At 39.4% G+C, this 15,966-nt stretch overlaps 2 protein-coding genes across 2 annotated transcripts in view; both read left to right on the top strand.

The window, feature by feature from the left end:
• The first annotated feature begins 629 nt into the window (after positions 1 to 629).
• On the top strand, positions 630 to 6,178 carry LOC140922363 (uncharacterized). Its single transcript, XM_073372352.1, has 2 exons — positions 630 to 936; positions 5,325 to 6,178. The coding sequence occupies exons 1-2, from the start codon at positions 630 to 632 to the stop codon at positions 5,792 to 5,794; spliced, it is 777 nt and encodes a 258-aa protein (XP_073228453.1). The 3' UTR covers positions 5,795 to 6,178.
• Positions 6,179 to 12,275: 6,097 nt separating this feature from the next.
• LOC140923753 (uncharacterized) overlaps positions 12,276 to 15,966 on the top strand; it is an 18,903-nt gene continuing 15,212 nt past the window's right edge. Inside the window, exon 1 of the mRNA XM_073373827.1 lies at positions 12,276 to 12,436. Coding sequence (XP_073229928.1) covers positions 12,376 to 12,436 — 61 coding nt within the window. The 5' untranslated portion in view covers positions 12,276 to 12,375. The remainder of the gene's footprint in view (positions 12,437 to 15,966) is intronic.

Here is a 15,966-nt window from a genome sequence, read left to right as displayed (position 1 = left end):
ATCTCACTCTGTTGACACTGAAAAGTGTGGGAGATCTGGGTACGAGATTACGCGGCGCTTAATCGATCATTTACGGTAAGTAGAATATGATAATGACAAAGACGGCCATCTTGGACTGGCGACGAGAATTGCAATACGAACTGGAAATAAATGTATGTGATAAAACAAATGCTTCAAAAGCTCATGCCAGAAAAAGTCGTGCCAAAAAAGTCGTGCCGAAGAAAGTCGTGTCGGAAAAATCGTGCCAAAGATTAAGTGGTGCCAAAAATGTTGCCCCGGGAAAATTCGTGCCAAAAAAAGTCGTGACAAGTAAATTGGAGTCGACCGTAAAAAGACTTAGGTGGTGTAAAAGAACTTGACGAGAGAAATTAGGTGGCACTAACTGGGCTCCTTAAATAGTATTTCTCAACCTTGTTTAGGCTCAGTGTTAAAATATTCATTTCTTTTTTGTTTGTTTTGCGATAAATCTGTTTTACCAACTTCATTATTCTGCACAGCTGTCGCCGCGGTAGTGACATAATAACAAACAGGATGAGAAAGAAGCTCTTGTTCCGGGATTTATCGACAGTCGTTCCGATAACGGAAGTTTAATGTAGTCGCTCAGTGCTCAAAACCAATCAGGGCGTACGATGGATCTATTGCATGTCAAGGCCAATGTGAGCCAATCTTGTTTTAACACGAACAGAAACTCTGTGCAAGGAATTTTAATAAACCACACAACACCGAACGGCACCGAGTACGTTATTCAAGTTGTCTACTCAGCAATGAAGTTGATTTTGGATTTTGCTTTCGTTTTTTTTCTCGGCGCGTTAACGCTGTTGGCGGAGAGTATTCCCTGGCAAGAAAACACCCAAGTACTGGAGTCGAAGCAGAATAATCCCTCAGTAAATTACCGTTCTGATTCGCTGAACAGGCTGAAAAGAGAAATCGCCTCAGGTTTGTTGATTCATCACCGCACTCAAAGTCGTTTGATCGGTTTGGTGATTTTATATCTTCTTTCTAGTTCGTCACACTCATTCCCTCGCTTGGCTCTCATTTTTTTTTGTAGAACTCGCTCGGCCATCGCGCTCGGCTTTCATATAGTCCCACAGCTCGAGTTTTGGGTTTTCTCAGACTATAAATGAGATCTTTAGCTTTTCTCTGAGATATATAATTACATTGTTTCGTAACTGAAATTAACTACCTCCTTGGTCCTTTATTTCGCGGGTCTTTCAAAGTAAAAGTATTTCCGCGTTTTTCGCGATGGAAAAAAGAAATGGCGAAATCAAAGACCCCCAATAAAAATCGTCGCGAAATTTTAACACGCGTAATTTACACTGTAATACCCATAAAGAAATTCAAATCACAGAAAAAAATATTAACACAGCAATAACATATACAGGCCGTATTGACTAATACACAATTGTTAACTGGTTTTACTGGTCGGTCCATTTTCTATCTTCGGTGGTGAAATAACGTTAATAGACCTTGTCATGATTTTCGACGCCATCTTGACGAGTAGACAAACGTGTGAAAAATTACAGTGTTTGTATGGGAATCTAATGTCGAATAATTTCCGTAAAACGGCTGTTCTGAAAAAATATCAATTGCAAACTAAAGTTACAAAGCAAAGGATTGCACTAAAAAAATTTATTTGTGCCGTGTTTATTGCGTGACAGTGAAAACGAAGAATAGAAAATCTTAAAAAAATGGTTCTAGGTCTTCTAGCACATGTAACGCCCTCAGTTCCTTCAGTACAATCCTTTGGAGTGAAGCTTTAGTTTACAATTGCTATTTTTTTCAGAACAGCCGTTCTACGGAAATTATTCTACATTAGATTCTCATGCAAACACTGTTATTCTCACGCGTTTGCCTACTCGTCAAGATGGCATCGAAAAAAACTGTGACTAGGTCTATTTGCAAAGATTTTAAACATTGGTTGTTCCAGTAAATCTAGAAACTGTAAAAAGTTTATACAAGTTGTCAAATAAAATGAAGTTGAGAACTATGAAATGGCGAAATTCAATGCGTCTTTTTTCAAATTTGCCTGTTCAAAGCGCGAAAATGAAACCTCCTGAAATACTCTCGCCCTAATCGAGAAGTTTGGTACCAATAAGGTACGAAACTCAAAAGAAAGGCTTTTCACATTCTTCTCAAGTACCAAGGAAGATTTGAACGAGCTTCTCTTTAACCGCGCAATTTACGTTTAAAAACACCCAGGCCGATTCCATCGGTTTGAAGATGTTTGTTTATACGAACATTTTCTTGTCACCTCAGTTATCGGTTTTGACTTGATAATGACGTTTTAAAATGATTTTAGCGAGCATTTATATAATTATATTATATTTATTGTTTATAGTAGCATTTTGTATCTTTATTCACTGAGTTTATTTTACGAGTGCAATTCCTTTTGAATTTGAAGTCAATGAGGGTCTGAATGGGGGGGGAGGGGGGGGAAGGAGGTCCACTTGTCGGTTAAAATTCGGTTACTTTGTCGGTAGACGGTTAAAATTTTCGATCTTTGTCGGTAGTCGGTTAAACTTTTTGATTTTTGTCGGTTGTCGGAAAATCTCAGTTAATAAGTAAAAACGCATGTTAATTATTAATATTTTTTATGTATTTCACCGAGTTTCAAGACTTTGATCCCTAAGGAAAGAGTAAAACTTGTAAGAATGCATCATTTGATTGAACTTCATTAACTCTTGTTTGTTTATGCAGCATGATCGTTTATTTCACCACTGTTTGCCAGATGAATATCATGAGTACTGATAAAATCACCAAACCTTTTATTGTAAATGCGAACTTGGTTTCCCTGTCGATTACAGGGAACAGTAAAAAGTAGTTAATTAATTAATGGCCTTCAGCCTTTTGGATACTTAAATTCGGTATTCTTAGTCACAAAATTCAAGGGGTGACAGGCTGCACATCTTTTGGCTCTAACAAGCATGTCCTTCGCCATAATTTTCCTTTCTCAAAGAAATAACACTTTTTGCCACTCTTCCCCCCTTTATGTTTTTCTGGGATTTTTCCAAGAGGATAAAACATCAGCACCTGACGTTTTCAGTAGATGTTCGTTTATCCCTTGCACGCATTTGAGACAAGTTTAGTTACGATCAGTTTCTATGGTTACGAGGTATGACGTAATAAGTAGCAGGTGGTCAAGCCATTATGAGTGAAAATGTATGTTTTTTTTTTCAACTTTTTTCAACAATAAAAGAAAAATCTTGTAGCTAAAATCATGCAAAGTGCTTATTTATGTGTTATTATTCATGTCAAGCAATTACCATTTCTCGTTGTTTTAACCTGATTTCTAATTCTTTGTAATGGCGGTAAAGATAGCGACCATTGTTGGTGACGTAACAGGCCTCCAGCAGCGCCACCATTCATAAAATATACCTCATCTTCTTAAGAAGATTGTTTCAGGAGCGCTGCTTTCCTTCTGTGAGTTTTACTTCTAATAGCAATTTTTCTTTCAAAATTGTGTGGCCAGCCTCTGTCCATCAACCGCTTTTTGAAATTTGAAATACTTCCTCAGAGGAGTTTGTTCGTAGGATAGTCAAGGCTTCTTGTTTGTCAAATCCATTTTAACAATAATTGGGTGTTAAGAGGTGAAAATGTATATACTGGAACGTTTCCGTTTTCAATGATAGCTTTTTCTCATTTTTCGTTGAATGTTGTGCCGTGGTATACGACCGGGACTAAAAAGATTGTCTCACTGTCAGATATTTCGGCCTTATATTTCATAGCCAGTAGAGCAGTAGGGTGAAGTAAGTTTACTTGTTCCGTGAATTTGAAGAAATCTACCATGTGTGGTTTACTTATGTCTCATAGGGAAAAAAATATCATTTATGCAGCATTTTCAAACAGTTGGTTTAAAGACGGTTTTGCGTAAACTTTGTGTTGTATATGCGGCCATGAAAATGTTTGAAAGGAAACTGCTGTATGTGCCCATCGCGGTACCATGTTTTTTTTACTGATAGTGCTTTCCATTAAACTGGAAAGAATTTTCTTTGAGGATTACTCTAAGCATTTCTCGGACCGAAAGAAGAAACGTTCAGTTTTTTCACCTTTGTCTTTCCAATAAAATCTATAAAGTCGGTAGCATCTTTAAGGTGTTGCTTCTGTGATTATGATATTATTTGTAGTTATGTACCCGTATCAACAAAAGAGGAAGTTCTTTCTGTTAGACCATGTGATGAGTCATAAATTTAAAGAGGTTACTTCCTAACGGCTAGAAAAAAAATACAAAATGCTCTTTTTTCTGAAACAAGTATTGATAATGTCAGCCCATGTTGGTAGTCGGTTAATATTTTTCCTGTCGGTAGTCGGTAAGTTTTTACTCGTTTTGTCGGTAGTCAGTAATATTTTTCGCCCTTTGTCGCTTTGCGGTTAACCCCATTCACACCCTCTAACAACGACATGAAGACATCAAAACGTCATTACACATTACAATATCGCTGATTTTTACTCACCATTGTTTTCCTAAAGCTGCCGTTTTGGGAATTTAATATATAGATGCTTTAGGAAATTGCTTCTTATCCACATAATTATCATAAACTAATGACGACAACTCACGCTTTACATGTTGAAGCAACTAGAAAACCCTTAGGGGGTACTCCTGGGAATTCCTGGTGAGGTGTGCCGCCCAGTTCTTCAAATCCTGACCCGATTTCGAACCAAAAAATGTAATTTTCCACACTCGTTTTCAGACTTAGCCTTTGGATAAGATTGGATTAAAGCGCAAACAAAAAAAATTATTCAAACCCATTTCGAATTCGCATATTTCTCTTTCTTTCTTATTAATTTGGAATTGAAACGATAAATTCGTTCATACAATCCGTAGTTCCCTCTCGAAAACCATACTCGATTCCAGACCAAAATAGGCAAAGTGTATACCCGTTTTCAGACCAAAACGGCGCAAAAACCCTACCCGATAGTGCGGCACATACCTATATAGCTTACATAAGGGAGTACCCCCCCCTCCCCCTCTCCCCGGGCTAGAAAACTCGCACTACTGTACTGGTAACTTCCTACAACCCTCTCCTGTAAGACATTATTTTCCAATTTCCTTGTTTGTATATCCTATACAGTATATGTAGACGAAATGTTTCAATTATTGAATGAAAACTAAACTGGGGTGTGTGAAAGGTATACACTACTTAGTTACTTGACCTTCTGCTTTAAGAGGGAGTTATAACTGTTTCTAAGATATATAGTACCTGTTGTCCGTATTTTATCGAGAACTCTTAATATCTAGATTAAAAAATCAAATAAAACTGTTGGAAGAAATCCCAAAGGGGATCAGTCCAATTAAATTTCAAATTAAAAATCAATTGTTCTTTCAGTTGGCTGGCGCAAAGTAAATAAATGGCCAGTATGTTTTGAAGCAAATGGCAGCCAGTTCGGACGATTTTACGTCCCAATGGGTAGATTAGCGGCCGTAAAGCTGGTTCATCTGTACGGATACGTGTCCTGTGACACTGCAGGTCCAACCAGTTACTGGTCCTACTGGGGCTGTGGCGACAATCATTGGAACGGGATAAACACTCAAGTCAATGTTGTCATCACTGACTCAAACAACCAAATTCTACTCCCACCAAGTCAGTTCCTTAATACCAAGATTCCCAGCATAAAGTGGTACACGGTTCCCGGATATAATTCCCTCTCACCTGAACTTGTTCTCCCATTCTTTACGTCTCCCAAATGGGTCCATCCTAACCAAGAATTACGCGTGTGGTACGGTGAAAACTTGGTCAAGCAAGGTGCAAACAACGGAGGAAAAGTGTGCGCTGATGTCTATGCTCTCTTTGTGTGACTGAAGAGATGCAATTGCTGCTTTCTCTAAGGGTTTTTAAAAAAGTAAGGGATAAAAGCGAATTTCGCTATACCATCTTTCGCTATTGACTTAAGTTCGATAGGACCTGTAGCTAACTGTGCTCGTTTCGTCTATCAATTCTCTGTTTTCACTGTCACGCCTTTAAAAATAAAAACGAAACCACTCAATACAGAAAGTCCAGAATCTAGGGAACGGAAGAAGATCAATATACAAAAAACCTCGCCAAAAATCAGGTCTTTGCAATATTTCATGTGCGACATATTCGAAAAGATGTTTTACCCAAATTTACAAAGCTCTGTATGGAGCTGCCATTTTGGTGTCCCTTTGAGGGGCACAAATATGGCCACCGGAAACCAAATGACACATTAAATCATCGCTTGAGGAACTCATAAAGTTGGAAATTCAAGGAGCCCTTTTGAACCGAACATTTGTATACAGCTATTTCGAGAAAGGTTGTAGGAAAAAGTGCACGCGACAATCCCGAAAGTTATTGTGGGTGGTATTGAGTTCACTGTTGTTCAAAGAAATTTGAGAGAATTGCACCAGAGACCAAGGACATATGTTTGCGAGTGCTAAAGGAAAGCAACAAAAGTAGTTCCGACAGCTACACTGCCAGGAACAGTGTATTGATTATATCCCAAATTACCTTTCGGGATTGTCGCGTGCGTATTTCTTCACCCCCCTCCATCGAAATAGCTGTAAACAAAGGTGTTTAACTGCTGTAATGCCTCATAAAACAAAGTATTCACAATAATCGATATTGCCCTAGTTTGAATTTTGGTGACGTCATGTGAAAACCGAGAATTGCATTATTCCCATAAGTTTTTTTAAATGAGAAAGCAAAAGTTAAGATTAAATGATTGTATATTGAATAAATACATTGTAAAAGTGCAGCAATAAAACTGACTGTAAAACGAATTTCCCGAGTTTCTTATTTTGTTGCAGGGGCAAACTTAAAAAAAAATCACGCGCCTATTACAATTAAAACCCAATATCAGACGAAACTGCTCACGTTTAGGCTAGAGTTAAAATGAAGAGTTTGAGCTGAACGTCAGAGCAAACTGCCAACGTCTGGCGTTAAATTATGAGTTTGAATGAACTGAACCTCAGACGCAACTGCGAACAATAAAGGGTTTGCACTGGGGCATGTTTAAAAAGGGCACAGGAAGGGTAGGAGGAGGTTATTTCAAAACAAGAATTGCGACTGGGAGCGAATCTGCATCCGAAACAAGAAAGAGGAAGTTGAATGACGTAACAAGTCCCTAGCAGCGCCAATTCCCATAGTCCCTTCATTATCAGATCGTCCCAGGCATGATGGGGGAAGGGAGGGCTGGTTCCCCCACCCCTCCCCCTGGTGTCCTGTAATTCTTCCTCTTTAAATCATATCAGTGGGGTATCACTGTAAAAGTAGTCATTTTATTCGTTATCATCCAAAACGAAGTTTTTCTTCACAACGTGAAACAAATGTACTTGCCAGTTTGTCTCGTCAGAAGTGCTGTAAGTAATAAAGTTTACAGTTCAACAAACAATTTTGTTGTCAGTGATGACCAGTCCGAACGGCTAGTCTCGAAAAAGGCTACCGATATCGGCATCATATAAATGATGATTTTGAGAGACATAAACAAGTAACAGCTAACGATGTAATGGCCCGACGTTACGGCGACCTCATAACGTCATTCTCATCGATGGTATCGATACTTAGGTAAATTTAACAAACCTTTTACAAGTGTAATTTACAATTGTAGCTATTGTTTTCAGACTCTTAAACAACAGCTACACTTTAAATTACAAGTGTAAAAGTTTTATTAAATTGACCCCTGATTCGACTTCAAAGATATATTCAACCGGATATTCTGGGGGGAGGGGACGGGAGGTGGTGCGAATGAGCGCCAGGGATTGGAGCAAAAGTGGCGTCTAAACTGGCACTTTGCACAAAAGGCACAAGACGACCAAACCACTAGTGATTTTTACAGAATACAAATCAAAAAGTAATCACCAAATTTATTTATTTATATTTAAAACTTATTTTTATCTTCTGCTAGTGTTATGAAAAAATACATTATTTAACATTATATACAACACAGTCAACTCTGTTTAACACATACTTCTATGAGACGCACATCTAAAATAGGGACCTTACGATCTGAAAACGGTGAAGCAGTGAAAACGTCATTGAAACCCTGACTTCGCTTCCTTTCAAACTCTTTTCCCGTTATTCCAACTCGTTCAGAGGGGAAATTAAGCTGGAGTTGAAGAGAGAAGACCGCGTCCCAGCTCAGAAAGATACAGTAAAAGTGATGACCTTGGCGTTTGGTAATTTCACGTCGCAGTTGTGTAGAGATGACAAAATAAATTGACAGAAAAGCGTGATCACGTGCAGAGCAAGAGAGGATAAAGAAGACAGAGAAGGCATTCTCCATACACACCCTATTCCATAGGTAATTCGTCTCGAGTTATTTTTAAGACCACAGATCCCAAGGGGATTAGACAACAGCCAATCACATAGCGAGAATGTGTTCCGCGTGGATGACTCACGCTCAGAGCCACGCGTCCTTCACTAATTGACGCTGAAAAAATGGTGGAAGACGCGGAGAGCGATATTGCTATTCGTTTTGTCGACGAACGACTAAAGAGAGATTTCTACTAAAGCGGTGTCAGCGAAATGGAAGAGAGTATAGAGCTAACAGTACATCAGGGAAATCCTTAACACACTGTATATTCTCTCAGGATCATTTATAATTTACAGTTTGAAGAGGGCAACTTGTGGTTTGATATTTTATTCTGAAGCGGGTGGGGGCACTCGTTATCATGAACTCTACCAGGAGGCGACAAAACGGCTCCTTGTTATAAGGTGAGGTTCAGCACGAAAGGGGGTGTCTTTTTCAGGTTTCAAGTATATGAAAGAGTAGCAATTTTTAAAGTTACAGTCAGTACAAAAGATTCAATAGGCGAATTTATCATTGACAGTGGAACCTCTCCTAAATATGTAAAATATGTAAATATCTTATTATCCACTCTCCTCAGGGCTTTTAAGGGATAATTTACAACACTGGTTGGGGAACTTTGCCAGACTGCTTAAGGTGCAGTTTACAAGTAATAAAGGAATGAGTAATGATGCCCGCGTACACCAGTGTGAAAGTGAGATAAACCACTACACCGGGCACTACGTGCCCTACTCTTTACGAAGAGTGTGTGGATTCTTTAACGTCCCACAGATTTTTTATTATATGTGCAAGGGCTTGTGAGACGGGGCCTGCGGTTTATCGTCCTTATCCGAGAAGACTAGAAAGTCGAACCGTTTGCAGATGTTATTACAAAGGCAGCACTTTCTCCTCATTTATTTAAAGACCCTGAGTGTTGGTCAAGCAGGGGTTTGAACCTACAGCCTCCCGCTCAGCAGACCGGCGCTTATCCCATGGAGCTAACCGGGCCCAAGAGAGTATTCGATCAATATTTTAGTATAGGTGAGCCGCTGAGGGTTTGAAACTCTGACCCAGTTTGGGCATAAAAAATTCCCAAAATACATACCCTGTTCAGGACAAAACCCTCTAATTTATTACCCGGTTTATGACAAAGGACATGTACACTGTTTAGGACAGACTTTCGCGAAATTATATACCCTGTTTAGGACAGAGAGGACGAAGACCATACCCTGTTCAGCGGCACATCGCCGTATAGGCCATCTAAGGGAGTAACCCCCTTCCCGGGCCTTTGGGACACCTCTACTCACGGGACACCTCCATTCTAGGGACGAAAATTCGGTCGCGGAAAAACACCCACATAATCTTTGTCTCTAAGGGGACAACTTAGCACTCAAAAAGCGACTGACCACAAAAATGGTCGATATCTTTAAGTGTACACTAATTACAATTATGGAATTTTCACAAACTGAACTATCTCAGATAACCCGATGTACTGCACTTGTGTGAATTCAACCTATAATATCACAGAGATAAATTACTGATGATCTTTCTTATGTTGTCTTTGTTGGTTAATTATTAACAAACCCTAGCCTAACCTCTATTCAGCGGACACCTCTATTCAAGGGTCACTTGCGTCGGTCCTGATAGAATAGAGGTTCCACTGTGTTTCAAAGGGCCTTTGTTTAATTTTTTTTTTTTAACAGACGCACCTTATGCCCCCCGGGGCTGTAGCATTTAATTCCAAGGCTAAATAACACTCATAAGAAGACTTCTTGTTAGTAGGTATATGTGAGAGGTACCAATTTTTTAATGGAAGGTGTATCTTTTAAAACTGGTATTTAAAAGGGTAAGGGTTTGAACCTTTAGACGGAGCCTCCTTGGTAAAACTTTGCTAAGTAGTTCCCGGGGGGGGGGGGGGAGGGGGTAGTCTCGGAAAATTACTTCCAGCCTCTCGCGAAACGCAACCTGGATTTAGGAGAATTCTCTTAACTGGGACAGCTGTTACCTATCTCGCTGATGAAAGTCTCATTAATATGAAAGGGGCCTAGTCACGGGTTCTACGTTCATCAACCTAACTAAGGCTTTTGTCACAGTTAACCATGACATTTAGATTAGTAAACTGAATTATTATTACGTATGCGATGAAAGCCTTCCGTAGCTTAAGAACTATTTCTCGGGGAGGAAGCAACTCGTGTGCATCGATTCTCAGTCCTTTGAAGAGCTTTGCATTACTTGAAAGTGCTGCAGGGGTTCATCCTTGGACCCCTATTGTTCATTATTGTCAATTCAGTGTACTGAATGGTTTAAGGAACAAAATCTCCTGTTCGCATTAGCCGTGAGTATTTGGCTGAAGGGGCAGGTTTTGCATGCTTTGGAGTTGCATTTCTTTAGTAGCTGTCGTCTCTGTATGCTTGAGTTTGGCCTTTACAAGGACGTCGCGAAGGTTTCGAGGGCGTATGCAATGAAAGGATTATCAGGAAACACATCTCTGCAGCGGTTTGAAGATTGAAGTATCGAAAGGTGTTTGGTAATGATCTTTTAAAGGCTTGGAGAGGCTGGGTTGTAGGTGACCACAAATGGGATACCCTGGTGAAGTTTCTGTTTAAAGCGGCTTAGCTGCAGGGCTTGGTCACGTGGTACCAGTTTTGCCTTTGTGATTTCACGTTGGATTTGAGAGTGTTTATAGCCTCTTTTCTGTAAGTGTTCCATGAGCTCATCACAGCGTTTATTCAATGCTGTATCGTCTGAGCAGATCCGTTAGGAGCCCATGACTGGGCTCCGGCACGTAAAGCTGTTTTGGTTTACATGCAAGATAGAGGCTTCAATAGTCTTGCATCTAACATGATAAAACTATAAGTTAATGAAACAAAATGGAGTAGTTTGCCAGCCAGGACCCGCGTTTCTATTCTTTATATTTCGATTTGAATATTTGATTTCGGTCCCGAAAAGTTACCGGGACTTTCGAGAAACGGTCCTCAGGCCAGCAAGACTCCGATAACACCAACAACATAACCCTTCTCTCACACTGGGCCAAGCTATCCAGTTTCGAAAGAGTTTCGTCATATGTCTGTACAAATCTAGCTAACGGTATTTCATGACAAACGTAATTTATTGCTGACTTTTTACATGAACGCATTCAACCAGACTGAATCGTGACAACTTTTAAAAGCGTTCCTGCTGTGCAGTGAGATCGTACGTGCTGACATAATAGAGCTTCTTCAGTTACGTAGTAATTTCCAGACGTAGCTAATCGATGACATGAATGAAATCAATAAGTAATCAATAGGTAATCGATGGGTAATCAGTTGATTAGTAATTAATTACATCTGATATTCAATGAGTAATCGATAAATAATCGATAGCCCACAAAATTTTCAGTTCATTGAGACTAATTATCGATATAATCTCACAACCATACCAAATCCAAAATAAAGTAACAAAGACTTCTTTCACATAAATGTCACGATACAAACTTTATTTATTCATGATCTTTTACCCGGTAGGCACTCTGTGGTCGATGCGTTTCTCAACAAATTCACAGACTCTAATAGACAAGAGAGTAAGACAGATAACTCGACCTTCTGGACATTTCGTTTTTGATATTTCAGTTACTGTCCAATAAATAAATTTGATTTGCCGTTCTGTTTTCGTCATTGCCTATATACATTGGTTTTCTACATGCAAGTTCAATTCGTATTTGTTAAGTTGCGAGAAATCGTATGAGATGTGTAATTAATGACTAATTGAGGGATAATCATTAGGCAATCGATGAGTGATCGAACGCACCAATTACTCATCGATGACATCAACGAGCAATCTATAGGCCACAAAATTCTTGGCCATCGATTAGGCATCGATTACCCATTGATTATAGCGAAAACTCAATGACTACTCAGTTGATTACCCAATGATTACTCATCGATTACATATTGATGTCATTCATCTCGATTAGTTATGTCTGGTAATTTGGCATTAATCCTAATCCTGCATTACCCTCCCATGCAGGCGTTTTTAGGGGAGCACGTATTTCGTCGACGAAATACGTCAGACGAAATACGAGCTGGGAGGCTAAATCCTGATCTCTTCACAGTCGGTCACACATCGATCCTGTCGTGAAGCAAGCATCAAACGTTGACTATGGCAGGCACTTCACATTTTGTTTTTACCTGCCTCCTGATCCTAAGCATATCATCCATTGGTGAGTAAAACTTAATTGCAGGATAATAATTTCTGTCTGACCGTGGATTTGAGCCCGGCTCTTGATAACGAAAGAAAGCCTTGCAAGAAAAAAGGACGATAAAAATGCGCCTTTCGCCTTTGATCCCACTGTCGCAAGCTATTGATATTCCAGAATCGAACCAGCTGCACTGCAAACTTAACAAGTCAAACACAAAGGAACTAATATAGTTTATATACCTGCCAACTTTCACACATGATGCGTGAATCTCACGGCTGCGGAATAAAGAATTCGATCTCACGCATCAAGGACGATTTGACTCACAAATCGGGACAAATCGTTTCTTTAATACATGACTTAACGAAAATTCAATTCAATTTCCAAGAAAATGTTCCAAAAAGGCGTCGAATGATGACTTTGCCTCCCAGGGAAATCAAAACAAGCGAAAATTGTGGTCTTCGGAAGTGCTCAAACGTCGTCTCAACATCTTCGGAAATTTTTGGGAACGTTCGGAAGTGTTCTGAAAATCGTCGGAAATCTTCGGATGGGACTGGGACGTTTTCGGAAATCCCTGTATTGATAAGGCGAAAATCGCACGCATTTGACTTTGAAAAAGTTGATAGGTATATTAGCTTAATATTTCAGCGTTAAGAGATACGCGGTCTGTACAGCGTTGACCGCAACTGGGCTTTGACTAGACTGCTTGCAGTCCGCCTTTTCTCTTAAAATCTGTCTAGTTCTTATCTCATCCAGCGCGATTGCAATTCGATTGCAATTCACGTGCAGTAACTTTGCGAAGAAAAATAACAGACTGCTTGCAGTCTAGTCTTTGAATCTCTTGTTAGAAAAGTGATTTCTTATCAAATAGTTAGAACAAAGAATTAGATCGTTTGACAAGATTGATTTCTATAATTAGGGCGATTTTTCATGACATAAAACTTAGAACAGATTGGATCGGGGGAAGAGTTGATGTGTAACTGACTCGTGTGTCTTCGGAATAAAACTAAAGGATCAGTTCAACTCAGTGGTTTGTCATCGATACTTTCTCCCGTACGGCCGGAGAGTTGAAGGTAAGCGTACCAAAAAACTACTTGTGTAACAGATCTTCTTGAGCATAAATAACACAGGGCTCGTACAGGCCATGGAAAACCTGGAAAGTCATGGAATTTAATTTTCGGTCTTTGATAGGCATGGAAATTGAAGGTTCTGTTTGGTAGATATGTTACTGCAGATGACAAAGCAATATCCTGCGAGCAAGCACTCCGGGCGCTCTGGCGGCGGGACAGAAAAAGGAAGGAGAGCTTGCAAATACGTCTCTGGAATTTGAATTCCACCTCCAAATCCCCTCTGGGTCCCGGTCGACTGAACTGTCAGATTTCCGCCAATCAGCGCGAAGCGGAAACGAGCGCGAATGTAACAAACATTGAAAGACACGTGCGAAATGACGTCATTAGTAATGTCATCTCCGCAAATCAGCATTTCGCATCGAAGTATATTCAAAGTCCACAGACGCAGTTGCAAGCTCTACTTCCTTTTCTCGCCCCGCCGCCAGAGCGACCCGGAGAGCTTGCTCGCAGGCAAACAAAGCAAGGACATTTTAAGATCAAGAGGAGTAATTCAACAGCGCGAACGGTACGCATTTTGGTGGACACCAGAGTTTGTGTCTGTTGAACTGTTTACGGTAAAAAAAATATGCTAAAACAAGGAATTTTGACAGCTAAACTAAAGGTCATGGAAAACTTGAAAAGTCAACTTGAGCGACTAAAATTAAGTTGTAGCACCCAACTTTCAACTTCCCGTTTCGACATTCCAAGTTAATAATTCAACTTAAACTCTCAACATTTAACATGATAACGCATTCTTGAAAATTGAGCGCCCAGCATTCTACTAAAATACACAACAAGTAAGTTGTGCAACCAACATTAAACTTGAGAAACCAAAAATCAGCTTTGCAATTTCAGTATTCAGTGCTCGGCGTTATACATAAATCTGATCATCTTTTTTTATAGTCCGATGTTGATAAGATATTCAACTCGTATCAGACGCGACGGGTAGTGAATAATTGCCGTCATGGATTAAACTTCATCGTTCCGAAATCTTGACCTCGTTGTCGGACAGCGTAAAATTTCCGCCGAAATGTATTTTATGTCAAAGACTGACGTAACAGGCCAACCACAGGGGTTGTTTTAAGTATCTTCCCTATTGTAAAAAGAGGTCCGACTTTTACACTCGACTTTTATCCCGTGCCAAAATCTCAGCTGCTTGTTCGAATGAATGTTTTCTCTGACAGGTAGATTATGCTGTGAAGGAAAAAGGTTTTGACTTAGCAAATGTGATTTTTGCCCATTTTTTTTTTGTTTTTTTACACTGAGAGGTCGTTAAAGGCATATTGATTTTCTGCGGTTTCTTATTGTTTCTGGTCGTCATGATCTCGGATGCAGGAGTGTTCTTGTTTGACCTCTTTTGAAATGTAAAGCTCTTAATTGCGGCTAAATGAGGGTTTATGTTGTTAAATTTTATCCAAAGTGCCTTCTGTATCTGAGTTATTATAAGCGATTTTATTTTTGTCCGTAAAAAGTTCGCTCCGCTCGCTTAGAAACTCGTGAGGTCGACTATCATGGAATTTGAAGGCCTGAAAAGAGTACGAACCCTGATAACAGGAATTACACAGTCATTAATTTTAGTGACTGATATTTTCGCTCTTATGAAAATCTATTTCATGTTTTTTCTCGAAATCAGTCACTAACAAGTAAATTTGTTGTCAGCAAAGTAGCAGCAAATGGAGATGCCGGAGGTGACAAGTTCATTCGCAACGGATTGCTCCCAGCGATTGTTTTGTCTGGGAACTCAAACGTTAATATTTTCTGTTGAAACTGAAGCTAACTTTAGCGGGTGATCTCCTAAAACCTCCTCAACAGTCTGGGCCGCATGGAGTCATATCAAATCGAGTAGGTTTGCGCGTGGGTGTAACTCGACCTGATTTTTAGTTAAGGAAAAAGGGAGACTTAATTTTGTAGAAGAGAGTGAGAGAGGCCGAGCATAAAGCTTCGGAATAAAATAGAGTTACTGAAAATGAAATGTATTAATTGACCACTTTCAGACTGAATAACTCGGCGAGTTTGACTTGTGGAGAATCTGAGCTTTAATTTTTTTAATTTCCTTCTTTCATTATTTAAGACAACTTTTGCAGTTTTTTGAAGGTTTAGGTCAAGTAAAAAAAATATGAGACTTAAAACCTACGCAAGTCTTGTCTGGAAGTACAACTAGGAATTTATATTCTTCCAAGATACCTTTAGGAACTAAAACAACAGTCAGCTGCAACAGTTTTTTATTATCAGGAAGAGTAAACTTAAGTATGGTGTTGAAAATAACTTACATGTAGGATTGAACCACTAATTCTAATTTTTTTAATAACCGAGACAAACATCAAGCTTTTGAAATTAGCAAAGAGATATGATTACGTATTTTTATATCCCAACTGCCACGCGAGTGACTTGATATCTGACACGTAGATGGATGATCTTGAATCTTGAGTTGTGTCTTGTCTCTCG

The sequence above is a fragment of the Porites lutea genome, chromosome 13, assembly GCF_958299795.1.
Source record: "Porites lutea chromosome 13, jaPorLute2.1, whole genome shotgun sequence".
Taxonomy (NCBI): Eukaryota; Metazoa; Cnidaria; class Anthozoa; order Scleractinia; family Poritidae; genus Porites; species Porites lutea.
Note: the sequence above shows the minus strand (reverse complement) of the source record. Positions and strands in the feature narration are given on the sequence as shown.

Bases quoted from the DNA above. Each gene is read 5' to 3' on its own strand.
- LOC140922363 (XM_073372352.1), top strand. From the start codon at position 630: ATGGATCTATTGCATGTCAAGGCCAATGTGAGCCAATCTTGTTTTAAC. The intron at 937-5,324 runs GTTTGTTGATTC...TTGTTCTTTCAG, and splicing joins GAAAAGAGAAATCGCCTCAG to TTGGCTGGCGCAAAGTAAAT.